The sequence below is a fragment of the Cervus canadensis genome, chromosome 9 (assembly GCF_019320065.1).
Source record: "Cervus canadensis isolate Bull #8, Minnesota chromosome 9, ASM1932006v1, whole genome shotgun sequence".
NCBI classification, from domain to species: domain Eukaryota; kingdom Metazoa; phylum Chordata; class Mammalia; order Artiodactyla; family Cervidae; genus Cervus; species Cervus canadensis.
The window spans coordinates 36,678,925-36,703,127 of NC_057394.1; the positions used below are offsets into that span (position 1 = coordinate 36,678,925).

At 38.9% G+C, this 24,203-nt stretch overlaps 1 protein-coding gene across 1 annotated transcript in view; it reads left to right on the forward strand.

Annotated features, from left to right (window-relative positions):
- The window catches only part of TBC1D4 (TBC1 domain family member 4), a 198,127-nt gene that overhangs the window by 99,837 nt on the left and 74,087 nt on the right, over positions 1-24,203 (forward strand). The window contains exons 2-3 of the mRNA XM_043477785.1: positions 19,228-19,815; positions 22,459-22,548. Coding sequence (XP_043333720.1) covers positions 19,228-19,815; positions 22,459-22,548 — 678 coding nt within the window. The remainder of the gene's footprint in view (positions 1-19,227; positions 19,816-22,458; positions 22,549-24,203) is intronic.

The window sequence follows — 24,203 nt, forward strand, 5'->3', positions numbered from 1 at the left end:
ATGTTGAGCTTTAAGCCAACTTTTTCCCTCTCCTCCTTCATTTTAATCAAGAGGCTCTTTAGTTCTTTTTCACTTTCTGCCATAAGGGTGGTGTCATCTGCATATCTGAGGTTATTGATTATGTTATATACCTGAAACTAGTATAATATGTTAATATATCAGTACCTCCTTGCTCATAACATTTGTTCAATAAAATTTTGCTGAATCAAGGGATTTTAAAAAGAAGTAAAAAGAAATAGGTGAAATTAATTTTAATAGTATACTTTAATCTAGTATATCTAAAATATTGTAATTTCACCATATAATCAGTGGAAAAATTATTAATGAGTTCTATTACATTTTTATACTACGTGCTTGAAATCTTCTATGTGACTGCACCAGAATAATATGAAAGGGGTAGGTTCAGGTTGAAATAAGATTTATATGGTTATTTTGTACATTGGTGCCCCATTGCTACCTCTTAAGAACTGTAAAAGTTGACTTTGAAACCACCAGCCAACATGGTTCTATTTGGAAAAAATATTTATAAATTGCAGTGTTGGCTTTGGATGGGATTTACTGTCATGGCCATCAGAAGTGCTCTGTTATCTTTGAAAAGCTGTAATCTCATGATTGTCTGGGAGGGTTGGTCAGAAGATTTTCTGCTTCTTCCCTTTGGGAAAGTTTTTGAGACACCTTGTCCACTCTTAAGTATGTATTTCTTCAGTTTTGACATAGATCCTTCTTTTTAGAACTGATACATGATTTAAACACTATGACCTAGCTAACCTCCACTTTTCTTTTTTGATCAGCTCTGACTGATGCCTTTTTTCCTGATGAATCATTGATGATTATGACAAGAATGCAGATTGTTCCTAATTTCTGTTCTCTCTTCTTTTTTGATAAACAGAATTTTAACTAGGTATGTGGCCATCCAGAAGCAGAACTACATTTCTTAGCTTTTCTTACTGCCAGAGCTTTCTCTAAGTTTTGGCCAGTGGGGTGTAAGTAGATTGTTTTGAGGGGGCAACTTCCTTAAGAAACCTTAAGAGTGTCCATTATATTTGTGTGTGTGTGTGTGTACATACCTCTTGCTCTCTTTTTCTGTTATTTACTTCTTTCTCCTGCTGCCTGCAATACAGTTTCCACTGTTTTGGACAATGGGGTTGAGTCCCCCAGGGCATAACAGTAAGATAGAAGGAACTTGAGTCTTTGATATTTAATGACACAATGTCAAAACAAAACAGCCCTGTACTGTCAACTGACTGTTTTTATGAGAGAGAAAAAAACTTCTGTTTTGTGTAATCACCTGTTGCTTTGGATTTCAGTCACAGCAGATGAACCCCATTCCAACAGGTTATATGTAATATTAACAGCTTTTTAACATCTATGTTTATGTATATTCTCATAGACTTATATACTAGTCAGGACTTCTAGAGGCAAAGGGTGAAAACTCTACACCCTATGAAAAGATCCTGAGTGACCCCAGAATTGGAGGAGAACAAGAGCACATTTGGGCTTCCTTTGTGGCTCAACTGGTAAAGAATCCACCTGCAATGTGGCAGACCTGGGTTTGATCCCTGGTTGGGAAGATCCCCTGGAGAAGGGAAGGGTTACCCACTCCAGTATTCTGGCCTGGAAAATTCCATGGACTGTATAGTCCATGGGGTCACAAAGGGTCAGACACAACTGAGTGACTTTTGCTTTTCACTTTCCCAGGTGGCGCTAAGTGGTAAAGAACCCACCAATGCAGGAGATGTAAGAGACGTGGATTCAATCCCTGGGTCAGGAAGATAAACTGAAGGAGGGCATGGCAAACCCACTCTAGTATTCTTGCCTGGAGAATCCCATGGACAGAGGAGCCTGGCAGGCTACAGTCCATTGGGTTGCAAAGAGTTGGACATGACCAAAGTGACTTAGCATGCATGCAGCAACACTTCAGTGACATCTCCAAGGATGTCTACAGCCTGAGATCCTAGGACTCTCTTTCTCTAAGTCTTGGCTTTAATTCTGATTTTCTCTAGGTTTCATTTTGTGTTACTCTAGACTGATTTTCTCCAATGAAGTGGTATGGCCATCTGTTTAACCAGACTTTCTTCCTCAACAGCTTGAGAACTCACATGGAAAGCAGTTAGGTTAATATCTCACCTCCTGTTTGAAAAATACTAGGGAGTTACTCAGATTGACCTGGCTTGGGTCACGTGCCCACCCCTGTATCTGTCACCGGATCCATTGAGATTACATGCTCTCCATTGTGGTCTGCTTTGTGAGGGGTGCGGAGATTGGGCTGGGGAAGAGTGCAAACATTGACAGCATCCACTAGAACCATTTGTTCTAAATTGAGGTGGGTGCTATTTAGATAAAACAGTGCCTGTTTCAGCTGATAAGTGATAAGAATCATCTTATTCTTTCTTGAAAGCCATCGCATGTATGAAAAATGAGGACTGCTAGTTTGCTTTGAATTTGCTTTCTGACTTTGAAGTTGTGAATTTTTGCAATATATAACACAGGTAGATCCCATGGAAAATTTTAATGAAAATTAATTCTGGCCAATTATCACACTATACAGGCTAATTATTAGTTGCCACCAAACAGATTTCCTTAATTTCTTTTATCTGCAGTCAAGTTGATTATAATGTCAGCCATGAAGCATTGCTGTAACTATTAATCTTTTTGAAATAGATATGAAAATGCATTTGGGGTATTAAAAAATTAAGACTATTAAAACATGAAGAATATTTCAGTGCCAAACCTTCTAGTTAGAATCCTCAAATGAGGGTTTCCTTCAAAGAATTAAAATTTACCAGTTAAACGTTTTACATACATGAAATCTGGTAGGTAAAAATAATTTTGGGGGTAGAGGCTTTGAGTTACCAATGTTTACTTGATATCTTAACAAATTTATGAAAGATCAATTAATTGAAAGGTAACAGTGTCATGTGATTGAGTTCTGAAGGGGAGAAGGGATGTTTGTCCACAGGTCATGTCCAAGGGCGGATAGGACTGTGCTTCTGCTGGGTAAAGGCTGGGCATGTCACAATGCACTCATCCAGGCGGTTTTCAAGCAATCTGGTGACATTTCAGAGAGCTCAAAGGTAAAGGTTGGGAGTACTGTATTTATTAATCTGATTTTAAGTCAGATGCCTGTAAGGTGCATAGTCAGAAAGTGTTCCTTCTCTAGGTCTGAAAGACTCAAGCTTTTCATTGTTTTCTGTAATCAAAGATGACAGGAACCTGGAATGGTTTGCATTCCCTTAATCATTACATGAATTTGAGCAAACCTGGGGAGACGGTGAAGGACAGGGAAGCCTGGTGTGCTACAGTCCATGAGGTCACAAAAAGTTGGACATAACTTAGCGACTGATCAACAGCAATCATTAAATGGTTTCCTTTGGTATCATTTAGCCAGATCACACAAAGAAGGGCAAGGGGGAGATCTTTGATATTTACTGAACAAAGAAGCATATCTTTAAACAGCTTATATAAGCTCTGAAAAAAATATTTTTTCTGGTGAGAAACTTTTCTAGGTACAATCACCATGTCCTTAACAGAAAGAAGGAATGATGGTCCCAAAGGCGAGTCTTGATGCAAGATTTTATTGTACCAATTTTTCATTTCTCTGAGAGAAAGAATGCCTTATGACACATTGTTTTCAGGAGTTTACCTCCACTGGGAGGGTTGGAGAGCGCAGAGAGCACTCCAAGGTGTACAGTTGCTATGTGGAGACACACTTTTCCTTTCATCCACAGAGAGGACAGGTCAGATCAGAGATCCAGAATCTGGTTGCTTGTTGCTTTTGACTATGCTGGGTCTGCATTGCTGTCCACTGGCTTAGTTGCAGTCTGTGAACTCAGTTGCAGCATGTAGGATCCTAGTTCCCTGACCAGGGATGGAACCTGGGCCCTCTGCATGGGGAACATGGAACCTTAACCACTGGGCCACCAGGGGAATCCCCTGGATGCTTGTGATTGCCTTTCCTTCAAGCTTAATTTTGGAGAGTAGCAAATGTACATTTTCCTTTTTGTCCTTGAATAGCAGGCGGCTAGGACTTTTTCTTCTGTGTATAAGGAAGACACTTGCACATTTAGGGGTTAATGATAAGGTCTACAAGTCACCGATGCCTCTGAACACAAGTTCAAGAATGTTGGATTATTGTCCTTCACAAGATGCTCATTCATCACTGCTGTGAGGTATAAATATCTGAAGTAATAAGGAAGGCCAGGACAAAAATAGGTTTCTGAGAAACTCATGACACTTTTTGCTTTTTGATAACATTACAGCTTTATCGTCTAATCTCAGCTGGAGCTGGTCCCGTCCAGGTCCCTCTGGGTTTAACCTCTTGTCTCTGGCCTCTTTTCCAGAGTTCATTCTGTTTCACAACCCAGCATTGCTCAGAAAAGCTCTCTTCCCAAGAGTTCAGATGTTTCATAAGTTAAAACTACTTATCAAGTGTCCAGTTTTAGCATTTTGTTTAGATGACTGTACTCTCATATGTTATGATAAAGAACCAAGACATATCTTTTTTATTAGCTTTATTATGTCCTGTTTGAAAATATCTAACAGATTAAATGTTTTGAAGGGTTGATATTGACATGCTCTAATTTTTTCCATTTATTAACTTATTAATTTATCTAATCAGTTGAAATTCCAGTTAATTTACTAGCCAGTGGTTAATGTTCTAAGACTAAAATGGGAGCAGTGGTAATAAATGGTATTTCATAAACAGTGGTATTTTTCAGTATTATAAAAAACTTAAAATTTTTTCTTCTTTTTTTTTTTTTTTTTGGCTTAGGTAAACTAGTTCATGTGGGAAAGCTCCCTCTAGTGTTTACTGTAGTAAATACAAATGATGTTGAACTGTATACTTTTTGAAAACAGATTTTATTTCTTTAGTGCAGTTTAAGGTCCAGAGATTTCCTGTATGCCCCTGCCTCACCACATTCATAGCCTCCTTCACTGTCAGCATCACTTATCAGAATTGTCCATGTGTGCCTACACTGACACCTCATAGTCACCCAAAGTCCCTAGTTTACCTTAGGCCTCACTCTTGGTGGTGTACCTTTTGGGTTTGGACACATTTATAATGACATACAGCCACCATTATAGTCTCATGCACAGTATTTTCCCTGTTGCAAAATTCTCTCTGCTTTGTCTCCACTATCTCCATTCCTGCAACCATTGAAACTTTTTGTTGTCCCCATAGTCTTTGCCTTTTCTAAAGTATCATATAATTGGAATCATGCAACAGGTAGCCTTTTCAGGTTGGCTTCTTTTACTTAGTAATATGCTTTTAATTTTATTCCATGTCTTTTCATAGTTTGATGGCTCATTTCTTTTTAGCCCTGCATAACGTTCCATTCAGACAACGTTCCATTGTCTGAATGTATGACAGTTTATTTATTCATTCACCTACATAAGGACATCTTGGTTGCTTCCATGTTTTGGTAATTTTGAATTCACCTGCTTAAAACATCAGCCTGCCAGTTTTTGTGTTGGTAGAAGTTTTCAATTCCTAAATACCAAGGAGCAAGGTTGCTGGATTGTATAGTAAGAGTATGTTTAGTTTTGTAAAAACAAACCCAATATATTGGATTTCCCTGGTGGCTCAATAGTAAAGAATCTGCCTACCAATGCAGGAGACATGGGTTCGATCCCAGGTCCATGAAGATGCAACATGCCCTGGAGCAGCTAAGCCTACGTGCCACAATTATCGAGCCTGTGCTCTAGAGCCGAGAACCTGCAACTACTGAAGTCCGCACCCCCCACCCCCCGCCAGAGCCTGTGCTCCGCAACAAGAGAAGCCACAGCACTGAGGAGCCAGCACTTTGCAACTAGAGAGTAGCCCCTGCTTGCTGCAGCTAGAGAAAAGCCCACACAGCAACAAAGACCCAGCACAGCCAATAAATAAGTCAAATTATTTTTAAAAAACATATGTGTAGTTTTGCAAGAAATCACCAAACTGTCTTCCAAGGTGAGTGAACCATTTTTCACTCCCACCACCAGTGTATGGAAAGTTCCTTTTGCTCCATATCCTCATAGCATTTGGTGGTGTTACTGCTCCAGTTTTGGCCATTCTAATAGGTGTGTAGTGGTATCTCGTTTTCATTTGCATTTCCCTGATGACATATGCTGTGGAGTATCTTTTCATAATGCTTATTTGACATCTGAATATCTTTTGGGGGGAGGTGTCTGTCCAGGTCTTCAGTTTATGTTTTAATCAGGTCTTCTTTTATTGTTGAGTTTTAAGAGTCCTTTGTGTATTGTGGATAACAAGACTTTATCAGCTGTGTCTTTGGCAAAAGTTTTCTCCTAAACTGTGGCTTGTCTTCCAATTCTCTTGATATTGTCTTTTATAGAGCAGAAGTTTTTAATTTGAGTCAAGTTTAGCTTATCAATTTTTTCATAGATTGCATCTTTGGTTTTGTATCTAAAAAAGCATCACCCTCCCCAAGGCTATCTGAGTTTTCTAGATTTTGAGTTAATTTTTATAAAGAGTGTAAGGTCTGTGTCTAGATTAATGTTTTCTGGCATGTAGATGTTCAGTTGTTCCAGAACCATTTAATGAAGAGACTATCTTTGCTCTGTTGTACTGTCCTCTGTCAAAGTTCAGTTAACTATATTTATGTGAGCCTATTTCTGGGCTGTCTATTTTGTTTTATGAATCTATTTCTCTATTCTTTTGCCAATTCCATACTGTCTTGATTATCATAGCTTCACAGTCAGTCTTGAAGCCAGATAACACCAGTCCTCCAACTTTGTTCTTTTCCTTCAACATTGTGTTAGCTATTCTGAGTTGCTTGCCTCTAGATATAAACTTAAAATAAGTTTTCAGTATCTGTAAAATAACCTGCTGGGATTTGATTGTGATTGCATTAAATTTACAGATCAAGTTGATATCTGGACAACAGAGAGTCTTCCTACTCATGAACATGGAATATTTCTCCATTTATGTAGTTTTTTGTTGATCATGTCCATCAGAGTTGTGTAAATCTCATATAGATCTTATACATATTTTGTTAGATTTATGCCTAAGTATTCATTGTTGGGTTGCTAATATAAATGATATTGGGCTTTTAATTTCAAAATTCACTTGCTCATTGCTCACATATAGAAAAGCAGTTGACTTTTTTATATTAACTGTGTATCATGCAACTTTTTTTTTTTTATACTGTACCAACCTGGCCTGTGGGATCCTAGTTCCCCAGCCAGGAATAGAACTTGCATCCCTAAGGTGGAACTGCTGAGTCTCAATCACTGGATGCCAGGGAAGTCCCTTGTGCAACCTTGCTATAATCACTTAGTTTCAGGAGGGTTGTTTTGGTAAATTTTTATTTCATATTTTCTACAGACAATCATGTCATCTTAGAACAGTTTTATTTCTTCCTTTCCAATCTGTATACTTTCTGTTTCCTTTTCTTGACTATTAACAAGGACTTCTAATATGTTGAAAAGAATGGCGAGAGGAACACCCTTGCATGTACTTGATCTCAGTGGGAATGCCTTGAATTTCTCACCATTAAGTATGATCCTAGCTGTAGTTTTTTTTTCTAAATCGTTGAAGAAATTTCCCTCTATTCTTTATTTGTTGAGAGTTTTTACCATGATTGGGTGAGAGATTTTATCAAATGCTTTTTCTGCTTCTATTGATATGATCATGTGATTTTTCTTTTTTAGTCTGTTGATGTGATGTGACATTAATTGATTTTTTTAAATTGATTTTTAAAATGTTGAACCACTTACATACTTGGTCTTGGTGTATAATTCTTATTATACATTTTTTGGATTTGTTATTCTAGTATTTTGTTAATTTTTGTATCTATATTCATGAGAGATATTGTTTGTAATTTTCTTATGATGTCTGTGCCTGGTTTTGATATTAGGGTAATGCTGACCTCATAGAATGAGTTAGGAAGTATTTTCTCTGCTTCTGTCTTCTGAAACGGAGAAGGCAATGTCAACCCATTCCAGTACTCTCACCTGGAAAATCCCATGGACGAAGGAGCCTGGTAGGCTGCAGTCCATGGGGTCATTAAGAGTTGGACGTGACTGAAGTGACTTAGCAGCAGCAGCAGCATCTTCTGAAAGAGATTATGGAAGACTGGTGTCAAACCCTTAAGAAAAAAACTTAAGGGTTTGACAGAATTCACCAGTGTATCCATCTGAGCCACGTGCTTTCTGTTTTAGAAGATTAGTGACTAGTTATTCCATTTAGGCCTATTCAGATTATTTATTCTTGTCTGTGTTGTGGCAGCTTGTGTCATTTAAGGAAATTTTTCCTTTCATCTAGGATATCAAATTTCTGGTCATGAAGTGATTCATAGTATTCTTTTATTATGCTTTTATTTTCCATAGGATCTGTAGTGCTGTCCCCTCTTTCATTTCTAATATTGGTAATTTGTGTCCTCTCTCTTATCTTAGTTAGCCTTGCTAGACACTCATTGATTATGAACTGTATATTTTTTAAAATGTCAGCATTAAGCAAATAATAGGGCTGATTTGATGAATAGAAAGTCTTCTGTTGAATAAACACGTAGTGGGTTGATCTCACCTTGGAAATGTTTTGTGATTGGGTGGAAGGTTATGCTGCATTTGAAAGTGGGCATATTTCATAGTGCCAGCATAAGTAAATAAATAGCAACTTTTCTGTTTTGCATATAGGGTTATTGTTACCATCTTTTTAAATTCCATATATATGCGTTAGTATACTGTATTGGTCTTTATCTTTCTGGCTTATTTCACTCTGTATAATGGGCTCCAGTTTCATCCATATCATTAGAACTGATTCAAATGAATTCTTTTTAATGGCTGAGTAATATTCCATGGTGTAAAGTAATTAGCCTCCAACTAATAAAAATAAATGGGAAAAAAAACTCCAAAAAACCAAAAAATGTTTTATGGAATTCACCAGTGGAAAATAAAAAAAAAAAAAACTAAAAAAAAAATAGCAACTTTTCAGGATTGTTCCTTAGATGCCTCATTCTGTTTTTCTACAGTTTAAAAATGAAAGATTAACTTTCTTGATGACATGGTTGTAATAAGTTTGATTTTCTTGCATTGATGACTTTGCTTACTTCACCTTTTCTGGTTGTATCTGTATAAATATCCATATCTGAAAAAAAGAAATATAAAGTTATTTTTCACAAGTGATACAAATATTCTATATTCACAGTGTGTTATTCTTATTTTAGTAAGGTACAGAACACTTTTTTTCCCCTACCACATGCAAACCTTTTCCAAAATTTATTTCTTATACATTCATATGTGCCTGCTTAGTTGCTTCAGTCATGTCTAACTCTTTGGAGTCAGACATGGACTGTAGCCCGCCAGGATCCTCTGTCCATGAGATTTTCCAGGCAAGAATTTTGGAGTGGGTTGCCATTTCTTCCTCCAAGGGATCGTCCCAACCCAGGGATCAAACCCCGGTCTCCTGCATTGGCAGGTGGATTCTTTATCATCTGAGTCAGGCAAAGGGATTCTTTAAACATGTAACTCAGCACTCTGCCATGGCGTTCTGCCTCACCAAGGGGTCAGAGACAAAGTCCTTTCAAGGCCCTGCAGGAGGTAGATGCCCCCTGCTCCCCACAAGAGCCTCCAGTAATCTTCTGCCCCCTCACTCGCGTCCAGCCACACTGACTCCTCACTCTTCCCTGAACACACCAGACGAATCTCTGCTTCCTGGCCTTCGTACTTGGTGTTCTATCTGCCTGGAATGTTCCTCCCCCAGATACCTGTAAGGCTCTCCTTCTTGCTGACTTCAGCTTTTTACTCAAATGTATTATACAGATTCTTTTCTTTAAAATTGCAACTATTCTGACACCTCCAAATTTTCTGTACCCTTTTCCTTGCATTATTTTTCTCATTGGCAATTTTCACTATCTCAGATCCTTTATGTTTCACTTATTCATTCTGTACCCCCTACTACAATTTAACTTTCATAAAGGGATTTTTTTTTAAGCAGCAGCTTCTCACTTCCTCCATCTCCTTGCACAGCACATATCAGACTTACATGTTAGATTTAATTAAACGTTGTTGAATGCTTTTACTGTCTCAGCACTGTGTCAGGCACTTTGCACATTTAGTTTAATTTTCCCAGTTTACTTTTTTTTTTCCAGTTTACTTTTGAAATAAACATTATGATTTTCATTTTACAGATGAAAAACCAAGAGATTATGAAAGATACAGCATCTTTTCTACAGACAGTCATAGCTACTAGAATGAGCTTTAAATGCTAGACCTCTAACTGCATGTTATATGTTTTTCTAATATGCTATGCTATGGACTAATCCATAAGGGTGATGTTGTTTTTGAAATGGAATTTGAAAAGGACTGTTCTTGTCTATCCTTTGCCATCTAACTTCTCACCCATCCCATCTTCTGTCTTATTTCCCTGTTTATTTATTCCCTTTCTTATTTCCCTAAAGTCAGCCACTACAAAGGATATTCCATTCGCTTAATCAAAATCGTGAGTCCCTGCAGGGAGGTCAAACTGGTGCTCTGTGACAACCTAGAGCGGTGGGATGGGGTGGGGGGTGGGAGGAAGGTTCATGAGGGAGGGGACATAGATATACCTATGGCTAATTCATGTTGGTGTATGGCAGAAACCAACACAGTATTGTTAATTATCCTTCAATTAAAAATAAATGAAAAATATATCTATATAAAACATGAGTCCTTGGGTTTCCTGTGAGTTACCCTTATTTATTTTACATCTGATCACTTTTTCAAATTTTGAATGGTCATAGAGGCACAAGTCATATCTTTTGGGGAAGGAATTCAAAGATATGCACAGTGAGACGGAATGGAAGGGGAGCCCTTGGTAGGAAGTTTAAGGACTTTCTGGCTCTGATGCTTGAGCTAATGCAGAGCACCAGGAAAGCAGCAGAGGTGAGCCAAAAATCCATTTGGAGCAAAGAGCTGAGAATATCTAAGAACCAAAGTCTAGTCTGAGAGGAAACTGCCTTGGCTGAAGCCCAAGATTCCAATTCAAGCAACTTGTCTGACTGCTGTGTAAGCGGTAGAGATATTCTTGCTTTCTTTGGCTCCAAAGAGTCTCGTTATTTGTAATCTCATTATTTTCTTCTTTCTTGGTTTAACTTTTAATGTAAACCGCTTCTTTCCACATCTGTAAAACAAGATAGTAGGGACTGGTGATTCCATAAGGGAGCTTTTAAGTTTAAAATTCTGTGATTTTAAAATCACTGCATTTTTCTAGTCAATTTTGACTCTAGACCTAGTGATAATCAGATACCTTTTTTACTGTGCCAAATTTACCATAGACTAATAACATATATTTAACCAAATACAAAGAATCACTGAAATACTTTTGGATAAAACTTAAAATGGTTTAAAAATCAATTTTATTTCTTAGTGAGATTTTCAGACAACCTCACCTTAAGAATGATAACACAGACTGAGCAGGCTTCCCAAGTAACTGGAGCTGGAACATCTTCATGGGTTCTTCAATAATGGTGATTTTTTCCTTGATGTAAGTAAGCTATTTCAGGACACATATATACCTTCCAAAATACTTTCCATTGGTTGAAGATGAAGTTTTAAAAGCCAAAGAGAAATTATGATATTTAATGACCAAATTAGTCTTTCTTAAAATGCTGAACTCATCTTAATAGTTCCTTAAGTGAAACAGAATTAGAAAGGAAATCTACCTGTTCCCTAATGTCATATACTAGTTTCAGAGCAAATACATTTTCTTTTCCTTACTGTCTCTCTTTGATTGGGTCTAGTTTAAATGATCAGTTCTTCTCATTTATCAGGTTTTTTTAGTTTACTTGAAATGTTTCCTAGTATTCTTCCTCATTTTTTCTTAAATACCCTCCCCCTATTTTTTGTGAGGGCTTCCCATGCCGTGCTAGAGGTAAAGAACCCACCTGCCAATACAGGAGAGACATGGGTTCGATCCCTAGATCAGGAAGATCCCCTGGGGAAGGGAATGGCAACCCGCTCCAGTATTCTTGCCTGGAGAATTCCACGGACAGAGGAGTCTGGTGGGCTACAGCCCATGGGTTAGTAGAGAGTCTGATATGACTGAAGAAACTTGGCACACACCTCTTTTTTGTGCTGACAGAAATCTTGCTGTGTCTACTATAATTATTATAAAAAGATTGATAATGAATCAAGCAGCTAAGATCATTTTAGTTGTGAAACAATTTACCTAGTTATTTTTTTTTTACTTTGAATTTTTTTTTAACATTAAGAAGCTTATTTTCATGTTCAAATTTGTATCCACTTTTTAAATGTTTGCTGAAGTTCATCTGTTTATCAGTGAATTCTATGAGGAAAGAAGACATTGTAGATTAGTTTTCTCCTACTTTCATAATTAATAAGCCTTGGACACTTATGGTTATTTAAACAGCATAAGAAAGACAATGGTACTCCAATTTAAAATGCTTCTTTTTAAAGAAAGCTAGAGTCTATTCTTTAGCCCTGAACAATCAGTGTGTTTCCTGACTGCACAGTCAGGAAATACTTTACTTTTGAAGCAATAACGGTTATTCCCCGGGAAGTTTTATAATTGGCTGCACAGTGATAACGTGGACTTGAACAAATACAGCAAAATTACTGCTGGCTTATCTAGAATGAAAGAGAACTTCTTAAGTGCAACAGGGTGCTAATACTGAGGATTGTATCAGTTTGGCATATTCACAGCTCTTAGAGAACTGCTCCAATTTTCTGCTGGCTTCCTGACCAAAGGTATCTTTTCCTTTGTGTTTTTCAGTATCCAGATGATTTTTCCACCCCTGGGTTTGCTTAGGCCTTTAGACATCAGCATGGGTTGGCTGTAGAATTTATTTTGAAATTAAGTGGAGAGTTATTTTTACCATACCATTGGATTTCTTGGAGTGTGATAACTAATTATAGTAATTAATAAATGAGAAACAACATTCTGAGATCCAGGGACCTAGTGACAATTTTTTTTCTCTAGAGTGAGGAATTGCTTTAATGTCTGAATTTTGACATTTGAGCTTATATATTTTTTTCCTCTTAGAAATTATACTTTTAATAAATTTCTATTTTCTTTTTTAAATTAATTTATTTTAATTGAGCATAATTACTTTATAGTGTTGTGATGGTTTTGCCATACATCGACATGAGATCACTGAAGATGTAATGACAAAACACTGGCTAAAGGTGGCACCGTGCTTTTTCTAAATATCATGAGGCATTTGAAAAAAGCACAATTTATTTTATCACCTGTTGAATTGGTTATTGTGTGTTAATGGAAATGAATAATGTCAATAACTTGCAATATTTCTGGCTTAATGACAGAGATGATTTTCCATCTCCTTTTAATATATATTATTTTGTTCCTATATTGGCATCAATGCAAAAATGAGCCCATGGAAATCTGGATTTAGATGAGATCTTATTGAGCATCTATCTAGTCTTCCATTTTACTGGGGAAGAAATTCGGGTGCAGAATGACACAAATTCCTGGCAGATCTGGGATAGAGTATAAACCTCTTAATTCCTGGGTAGAGGGATTATTCATTCTTTTTAAAATATTGTTATTGTGCGCTGCCATACAATAAAACTTTTGATTGAATTGGCATTGAATCTGCATCAGACTCTTTGCAACCCTGTGGACTGTAGCCCGCCAGGCTCCTCTGATCATGGAATTCTCAGGGTAAGAATACTGGAGTGGGTAGCCATTCCCTTCCAATCAGTTTCCTTCCAATCTCAGGTCTGAGATTGAACCTGGGTCTCCTACATTACAGGCAGATTCTTTACCCTCTGAGCCACCAGGGAAGCCCATAAATCTTTTAATTCCTGAGTAGAGGGATTATTTATTCCCTTTTTAATATTGTTTTTGTGTGTGTGTGTGTATTAAAATTATGTGCTGCCATAAAATAAACCGTTCGCCTTGAATTGGCATTGAATCCGCATCAGACTCTGATATGTAGGCAGATTCTGAGCAGTGGTGTGTCCACGACAAGAGTAAGAATAACTAGAGTTATACTTTTAACGAGGTGTCTCTTAGCATCTGGAGCCGTTCCTGCCACACACATTCACTTCCTAGCTGGAGTGAGCCCTGAGGAAAGTAGAAAGCTCTTCATTTTGGGGAGCGCCAGATTTCCCATGAATTAGCAACAGGAATGGACTAAACCCATCTCAATCCTGGAGAACTTTCATCAGGGTTCTTGGTAGCTGTTCACTATTTGTATACTTCTGTTTGCTGACAGCTGTCACGCAATTTCTTCTGAGCATGAAATTCTCTCCCATTGGTCACGTGGAAAAAAAAAACTCTAGTTAAGACACAAAGTCATCCCAACTCAGTCTTGCACTTAAGGGCTTATAGTATAATGTTAGAAAAAGTGATGTTGTAAGATGCAATACATGCAAGGAGTCAAATTCATTCAAAAGCACATATAAATCTAAATATATGTCAGTTAACACTCTCAGTGGTACAAAATCCGCCTACTAATGCAGGAGATACTGCTTCAATCCCTGGGTCAGGAAGATCCCTTGGAGAAGGAAATCCACTCTGGTATTCTTGCCTGAAAAAGTCCATGGACAGAGGAGCCTGGCAGGCTACAGTCCAGGGATTCGCAAACAGTAGGACATGACCGAGCACTCATATTACATGGAAGAATACTGTTTTCCCCAAATGCCTTGTCTACGTGCAAGTACTGGATAGAGATTTTTTTCTCTTGTGTTGCTTCTGATTGATCTCTTAAATAAATGTCTCAGCAGAAAGTTTTCATGGTCCTCTGATAACTCTTTTCCTCACCAAGGACATTTTGCTGTCCTTGCTTTATCAGTGTGTTCCTTTGGCATGGGTGCTGAGTGTAGGCAGGGGCTGTATAATGTTAACTTACATGTGTGTCTTCCACTTAGAAGAAAAAAACAGAGTGGAAAGTTGTCAGATCAGTTTCATAGTTAGAGCCTCTTTGCAGCCCAGATCATTGAAAGCTGCTTTTAGTCATGACCTCAGAGAGGATATTAAAGGCAACTAGAATCTATGTCTTATGGTACAATTAATAATTCAAATTATTGGAGTATTAAATTACCTACTCAGCTTAGTCAAAGTGATAAGCTTTGCTTCTATCAACTGGATCATTAGCTGGATTATATTTAGATGTTGAGCTTTTACTTGTGGTCACAGGGAAGTGTCCTGTGGGACTATAGAAATTCAAGCACTAATCAGTTCTTCACATAATAGCTCTCAATATAATAGTAGAGAAAAAGTACAAACATATAATATTGAGGAATGGGTACAACTAAGGTCGAACTCACTATATTTTCAGTCCCAGTGATAGGATATAACTAGTCATCATTAAAATATTTGTCACAAGATAAAAATTCTGCAGGTTCAAAAACATCCTACAGATAATATTTTTCTTATTCTGCACTCCATAGAGAGACTTTGGAAATTTAAGTGCACTAGAGTTGCAAAATCGGATGCAAAGTATTAGATGAAATACAGTTAGTGAGGAAGGAGGGGGCTATCTGTTTTAGGGTTTTGCCTAATCCACTAGAGTCACTGTATAGACATTCTACAGGGTTGAATGTCTAGGTCAGTCTCCATAGTTTTGGCCCTTGTCAGATACAAGACAAAAAGAAAATGACAGAGGGCAAAGGTTGCTGACCATGTGTTAGTATAAGGCATCTGACTTCCCTGGAGATATGTCAAGTGTTCAGGGTGAGTCACTGAAACTATAGCATTTGGACTTTATTCTTTCCTAGGAAATATTCTGCTAGCAAATGGAAAGTCTTGTAATTTTAAACCATGAATACTCTGGCCATATATCCCAAATAATTATGTGAAAAAGAAGAAATTCTGGTTTTAGAATGGTTGCTGGTAGATTTAGAGAAATACCATATATGTCTGACGGTGAAGCAACCCTGCATATAAAATGATCTCTGTTTCCCAAAGGTAAAAATTACCAAAAAAGGTTTCCCTTGTCCTAAGTCCGCATACTGAGGATCTACTTTGTACTGGAACTTATTCTAGGCTTTGGGGATACAAGGAAAAATGTGGGAAAAAACCCCAGAAATCACCACCCTCCTAGGGCTTACATTCTAGCAAATCAATTACACAAAATGTTCAAAGGGTGAGTGCTATAGAGAGTAATAAAACGCAGGAGAGGGGGTGGAATTCCAGGGGAATGCTGGCTGTCAGAGCATGTGTGTGTGTCTTTTGGGGTAGGGGACAGATGCCACCTCGAGGTGATACTAGAGCATGGATTTAAAGGAGGTGAGGAGTGACTGTCTAGTTATCTAGGGGAGGAGCTTGGAGTTCAGAGACCTTCAGGGAAGAGTGTGCCTGGCACGTCCAAAGAGTAGCCAGGAGGCCAGTGAGGGAGAGGGACGGGGGGAGTAAGGTCAGAGGAAACGAGGCAAGGATGAAAAGATGACATGCAAGTTGACCATCTAAAGGTCACACGGAGGATGTGTAGCCACAGTGCACATTTAATCTGTTTGTTTGTCATGTGCAGAGAGTGAGGGCCCTGCAGGACACTGTAAGGATTTTGTCTTTTACTCAAGAAATGGGGAGCTTGAAGGATTTGCAGATGAGCACCATGACAAGTTTAAAAAGGATCCTTTTTATTTTTGAGAGTTCGTTAAAGGGGGCAAGGTATACCAGTTAAAAGACTATTGCAGAAATCCAGATGGGAGATAATGAGTTGTATTCCATTTTATGTGAATGTACCACCTTTGGGTTTCCTTTGTGGGCCCCGCTGGTAAAGAATCCACCTGCAATGCGGATCGACCTGGGTTCGAGCCTTGGATTGGGAAGATCCCCTGGAGAAGGGCAAGGCTACCCGCTCCAATATTCTGGCCTGGAGAATTCCATGGACTGTGTAGTCAGTACATGGGGTCACAAAGAGTCTGACTGAGCAACTTTCAATTCAGTTCAATTCAATTAGCTCAGTGATAAAGAATCGGCCTGTCAATATAGGAGATGCAGATTCGATCCTTGGGTTGGGAAGATCCTCTGGAGAAGGAAATGGCAACCCATCCCAGTATTCCATGAGAAGTCCCATGGACAGAGAAGCCTGGCGGGCTACAGTCGATGGGATCGAAAAAAAGTCAGACACGACAGAGTGACTAAACAGCAACAGTACCACCTTTAGTTTATCTGTTCACTTTTTTCCTTCAGTTTTATTGAGATATAATTGACATATAGCATTGTATTTAGGTCAAGGGGTACAACATAATGATTTGATACGATATATATTGCCAAATGATTAACGTAAGTTTTAACACTACTCACCTCAAATGGTTACAGATTTTTTTTTTCTTGTGAGAAGAACTTTTAAGATCTACTCTCTTAGCAACTTTCAATATACAATATGGTATTATTAACTCTAGTCACCATGCTGTACATAATATGCCATATAGTTACTTTTGTTGTAACTGGAAGTTTGTACTTTATATTTTCAAGTTTCTATTGAGCTTTCTGCTTTCATATCCCAAAATATTTTGTTTGTCTCAGATTTTTTTAATCATAGCTATTTAAACAATATTTGATGAGTGACTTAGCTTCTTGTTCAAGTCATATAGTAATATATATATATAATTATTATTATTATTTTAAGGCTACCCACTCTAGTATTCTTGCTTCCCTTGTGACTCAGCTGGTAAAGAATCTGCCTGCAATGTAGGAGACCTGGGCTTGATCCCTGGGTTGGGAAGATCCCTTGGAGAAGAGAAAGGCTACCCACTCCAGTATTCTGGCCTGGCGAAGTCCATGGGGTCACAAAGAGTCAAACACAACTGAGCAACTTTCACTCACTTTCACTAGGTTAACTTAGGTTGTTTCCATGTCTTTACTATTATGAATAATTCTGTGATGAACATGAAGGTGTAGGTATCTTTTTGAGAGAGTAACTTTGTTTCTTTTGAATATTTACACAGAAGTGGAATTGCTGGATCATATGATAGTTCCATTTTTAATATTTTAGGAATCTCTATACTGTTTTCCATAGTGACTGCACTGATTTACATTCCTACCAACAGCGCTCAAGGGTTTCCTTTTTTCCACATCCTTCCCAGCACTTATTATCACTTATCTTTTTGACAATTATCTTTCTATCAGGTATAAGCTGATATTTTATTGTGTTGTGCTTTACATTTCCTTAACAATTAGTGATCATTCACCTGTTGATGAATATTTGAGTCATTTTGAGTTTGGGAATGTTGTGACAAAGGCATCTGTTAATATTTGTGAAACAAGGCTTTCTGTGAAAATATATTTTCAGGGCTTTCACCTAAATATCTAGGAGTGGAATGACTGGGTTGTGAGATAGATCTGTTTAACTTCTAAGCAACTGCCAAATTCCTGAGGTGCTTGCACCATTTTACATTTCTGCACACAATGTATGGGCGTTCCAATTGCTCCATATTCTAGTGGGTACTTGGTCTTTTTGATTTTAGCCATTCTATTAGGTGTGTAATAGTGTCTTTCTATGGTTTAAAGGTGCATTTTCTCTTCATTCAGAAAGTTAATTTTAGTCTTATTGTTGAGTCTTTGATTCCTTTCAGCTGAAGCTCATAATAACTTAATTAGTTTATCTCTGTGGTGGTTGGTACTTTAACCACGTTACACTTTATTTTTAAAATTTAATCTTAACCTTTTGCTTCCTTATAATACCTTTTTGTTGTTGTCCAGTCGCCAAGTTGTGTCTGACACTCTGCGAGCCCGTGTACTGCAGCATGCCAGGCCTGTCTGTCCCTCACCATCTCCTGGAGTTTGCCAGAGTTCATGTCCATTGAATCAGTGATAATAATACCTTTTAGAAGAACTCAAAGGCTATATTGTGGTAATTTATTAAAGGTTGCAGCGGCTTGTAGAGTCTCATGACTTTGTTTTGGGGAAATGAATACATTTAAAAGGGGAAATTATAAAAGTGATAAAAAATCTCAATCTCTTTATATCACTTATATCCAATAGTGTAATTTCAGTTTATGCTTTGTCTTGGGTGCTTAGCTGATCAGTCGTGACCGACTCTTTGTGACCCCATGGACTGTAGCCCATCAGGCTCCTTTCTCCATGGGGATTCTCCAGGCAAGAGTACTGGAGTGGGTTGCCATTTCCTCCTCCAGGGGATCTTCCCAACCCAGGAATCGAACCCAGGTCCTCCGCATTGCAGACGGATTCTTTACTGACTAGGCCACCAGGGAAGCCCATATTTATCTTATGTAGGGTCTGTTACTTGCAGTATTTTATCATTTACCATGAGAATGCATTCCGTGTGATAGTAATAATTGTTCTGAATTCTTTTCCAGGTTCCCGATGTTATCAGCAGCATAAGGCAGTTATCGAAAGCTGCCATGAAAGAGGATGCCAAGCCCAGCAAAGACAACGAGGACGCCTTTTACAACTCGCAGAAGTTCGAGGTCCTGTACCGTGGCAGGGTGACCGTGACCCACAAGAAGGCGCCGTCCAGCCTCATCGACGACTGCATCGAGAAGTTCAGCCTGCATGAGCAGCAGCGCATGCGGCTCCAGGGCGAGCCGCGCGCGGGGGACTCGGGCGAGGACCAGGCGGGACCCGAGGCGCGGACGCCGGCCTCCCCCGCGGACGTGCTGCTGGAGGAAGGGGCTGGCGTCGCCGACGTCCACCCCGTCTTCCCTGCCGCGCCCAGCCAGCCTGGGCCATCCAGCTCGCGAGTCTGCTGCCCCGAGAGGATTCTGGAAGATTCGGGCTTCGATGAACAGCAGGAGTTCCGGTCTCGGTGCAGCAGCGTCACGGGGGTCCTGCAAAGGAAAGTTCACGAGAACAGCCAGAAGCCGCAGCCGCGGAGGAGGCACGCCAGCGCGCCCAGCCACGTGCAGCCCTCGGACTCGGAGAAGAACAGAACCATGCTGTTTCAGGTGCTGTCCTGGCCGCCAGCTCTCCCGGTGTTTCCCCATCTTTTGCCATAGCCGGAAGTAGCCCGGCCGCCAGCTTCTCCGTGGTCCTCCATCTGGAAGCATCCAACTTTTCTGTCATGTCCCCCAGGCAGCAGAGGAGGCAGGTCGGAGAAAGAGAGCAAAGGACAGTAGTGAAGGGGTGGGAGGCAGACAGGGAATGGAAGAGAAGAGGGAGCAGGGCAGGAGGGAGAGAGAGAGAAGCGCTTGAAGGAGCATCAGGGAAAGTTGCTTGGGGAACTTAGCAGAGATGGAGAAGGCAATGGCACCCCACTCCAGTACTCTTGCCTGGAGAATCCCATGGACGGAGGAGCCTGGTAGGCTGCAGTCTGTGGGGTCGCGAAGAGTCGGACACAACTGAGCGACTTCACTTTCACGCATTGGAGAGGGAAATGGCAACCCACTCCAGTGTTCTTGCCTGGAGAATCCCAGGGACGGGGGAGCCTGGTGGGCTGCCATCTATGGGGTCGCATAGAGTCGGACACGACTGAAGTGACTTAGCAGCAGCAGCAACCCAGATGGCGCTAGTGGTAAACAAACAAACAAACAAACAACAGAAAACCTGCCTGCCAATGCAGGAGACCTGAGAGAAGGGGTTCTATCCCCGAGTGGGGAAGATCTCCTGGAGGATTAACATGGCAACCCACTCCAGTGTTCCTGCCTGGAGAATCCCATGGACAGAGGAGCCTGGCAGGCTACAGTCCATAGGGTCTCAAAGAGTTGTTAACTACTGAAGCAGTCTTAGCATCACCAGCGTTTGCCCTAGTTTGATTCTTCACTAGGGTTTCCCAAATGGCTCAGTGGTAAAGAATCCTCCCTGCCAGTGCAGGAAACAGGAGATGCAGGTTCAATCCTTGGGTGGGAAGATTCCCTGGCTTAGGAAATGGCAACCCACTCCAGTATTCATGCCTGGAAATTCCATGGACAGAGGAGCCTGGCAGGCTACAGTCCATGGTGTGGCAAAGAGTTGGACATTACTCAGCACACACATGATTCTTCAGTAAATGTTGCTATTTATTATTATTATTTTTTAATGACTGCAGAAAGGCAGAAGGGTTTGAAGATGTGAATCTAGGAGAGTGTGAGTCTTCTTGAAGGAGAGAGAATTTTCTAGAGAAAAAAAAAGAAAAGTCCAGAGACTCATGGTTGTATCTTCAGATGAGGATACACCAATTTACTCTGTCATACAAAGGAGAGGTTTAGGAAACATCATAGCCCTGATAATTTATTGGATCAGTTGTTAAAATGATTTGGTGCAAGCTATATTATAGGTGTAAAACACGATTCTTAATTCTAAAAAGTAGTTTTGGAAGTTGTACAGGGTATAGAAAGTGTCCAGTTCCACTTGAAAGAACTGAATTCCTAACAATGCCCTGTAGAGATTCTTTAATTAATCCTCAGCTTTGAGGATTAGAGTTTTCCTCAGATTTGAGCTTTCTTGAAAAAAGGAGTGACGGTCCTTTTATCCCATTGCAAAGAGTCCTTAAGAAGGAAATTGCACTGTGTACCTTGGTAAATAGTCCCAGGATGTAGTATTTGCTTTATCAGAAGTTCGTGGTTGTTTTGTTCTGTTTTGTTCTTGATAACTCGAGGCATGTGATTAAAGTGTCTTTTCTTTGGTAATATATTAACTGAGTTTCCTCTCTTTCTTTAAAGATTTTTTTTTTATGTGAATGATTTTTAAAGTTTTTATTGAATTTGTTACAGTATTCCTTCTGTTTTATGTTTTGGCTTTCTGGCTGCAAGGCATGTGGTATCTTAGTTCCCCATCCAGGGAGCAAACCAGCATCCTCTGCATTAGAAGGTGAAGTCTTAACCATTGGACCACCAGGGAAGTCCCCTGAGTTTCCTCTCTTGACTTGTTCTTTTTCTTAGCTAGCCAGAGTCCATGTTGTTAATTTTTTTCTAAATGGTTGTTTATTTAAAAAAACAAAAAAAAATTATCTGCCAATTGCAAGTATATCTTTCTGTTGATCCTTTGTGAGAAAGTAAGATTTTAAATTATTATTAAATAATTGGTATTTTTAGAAAACATAAAGTGAGGAAAGATTGCATTTTTTTTGAAAAGACAATTTCTAATTTGGAAAAAAATGGTTTATTTTAAATTAAGAGCAGCTTATTTCATGATTTCTAGATGAAAGGGAGAAATGTTTTCAGATGACTGATAACTGAGGTTGTAAATTTGATGGGGTTGGGTATTGACACTGTAGATTCCTATACAGTCCATGGTTCCTATTCGGCCATGGAATTCTCCAGGCCAGATTACTGGAGTGAGTAGTCTTTCCCTTCTCCAGGGGATCTTCCCAACCCAGGGATCCAACCCAGGTCTCCTGCATTGCAGGTGGATTCTTTACCACTGAGCCACAAGGGCAGCCCCAAAATACTGGAGTGGGTAGCCTATCCCTTCTCCACTGGATCTTCCCAACACAGGAATCAAACCAGGGTCTCCTGCATTGTAGGCAGATTCTTTACCAGCTGAGCTACCAGGGAAGTCCATATATCCTGTATAGAGCATTTGAATCTGTATTATTAGTCAAATATTTAATTGTAAAGTAAGATATTAGGTTCTTGGTAAGTTGAAATTAATTGGAATGCTTTATTTTTAAGGTTGGACGGTTTGAGATTAACCTTATCAGTCCAGACACTAAATCAGTTGTGCTTGAGAAGAATTTTAAAGACATCTCTTCTTGTTCCCAGGTATGTATTGGAGTAGATTATAGTATTTGAGGAAACCAATTAAGGCTTGTTTCTCAATTAACCATAAAGTAACTGGGATCGAATCCCTTCAAATTTTATTTATTTTTTAAAAACTAATTTATTTATTTTAATTGGAAGCTAATTACTTTACAATATTGTGGTGGTTTTTGCCAAGTGGATTTATCTTAAGAGTGTTCATGTGTTTGGGTCTCTGCCAGTAACAGAATCCTGTCCAGGTCTCTCAGTATCATAATATTTTGTCCTCACTGTCATCAACCCGGTCTCCTCATGGCATCCCTTCATCAAAGGGGTGAGTGGAATTTTTGTGGTGGTGAGTTCTTTTGGAAATATCTTCTCAGTTTTCCTCAAAATCTTGGGCAGTGGGTTTTGGCATTCACTGAGTCATGTTTGCTCTTTATACCGTAGTAGGTAATAAAAGGAGAACTGGTACTTTCAAGTTTATTGATGTAAATGTTAAAGTTTGAAAAGACGGTTTGTGTATGTATCGTTGGCCTTTTACTTGTTGTTAATTCTTATACTGTGTATATGAAAGTTTTAAAAATAATCAATACAATTATATGTGGTTGAGGTCATATCAGGCATAAAGTAGTATTCTAAGTACCATAGTAATATGATAATTTAGCACAGCTATCCAGAAGTTAGAGCTGCCTAACTATATGGCAAACCTAGGAAGAATTTCTGAAGATGTTGGAATGGAGGGAGTATCTAAATCCGAATATGGGAAAGTTAAAAATGCAAGGATGCCTCTGAGGAGGTCCCTGGAATAGAGAAGCAATAACTTATTTCCTAATAGGTGTACCTTAGATGTACCTTCAGGGTCTTGGATCTTGCCAAGGCCCTTTCCTGCATTTTAATGTTGAAAATCAAGGCTGCTTATTAAAAAAAATTTTTTTGAATTTTGAAGTTAACACTGCCATACGTAGGATGTTCAGATATTCTTCTGTTGGAAAATGACAACCTTTTGTACATCTTGTTAATTACTCTCCTTAGACTCAGCTAATGTAGTTTCACTTCTAGTGTTTTATTTTAATATTTGCTCTATTGCATGGAGACCTAAAATTATGTTCTGAAGATAAAAGCTTTCTACTCTAATAATTGAGAAAGGCAGTATCTGACTCTAGGGTGAATATATTGAAAATTTCTAAAATTCCTATTTAAGGGACAAAAAATTTGGTAGAAAGATGATTCATTTTAACTGAAAAATAGTATTTACTAAGCATTCGTGTAATGACATGTTTTCTGGGGGGTCTTTGCATGATCATAAAGTCTGTGAGGGTGGGTGTCTTATGCTGTAGAGCATCAGAGAATAAGATGTGTTAAGACAGAGCTTAATGCTTAGGTGTTCAATAAATGTTGAATGAATATTTCTGTATATTGGGCCTTAGGCCCAGTGTTGAGAGTTGTGTGCAAAGCTGTGTATTTCCTATTTCCCAGAGCAAGAGTCACCATTGGAAAAGGCTGTGCGTCTCCCTAGCCCCACCCCAAGTCTTGCAGGAAGAAAACTAGCAATGCTCATTGAACATTTAAGGGAAAAAAAAAAGATTGAAAAAGAAGAAAACAAGAAGCAGCCAAACCAAATATATAAACTGGCAGTTCAAACAAGATTTTTCCTTTTCCTTTCTTTTTTTTTTTTT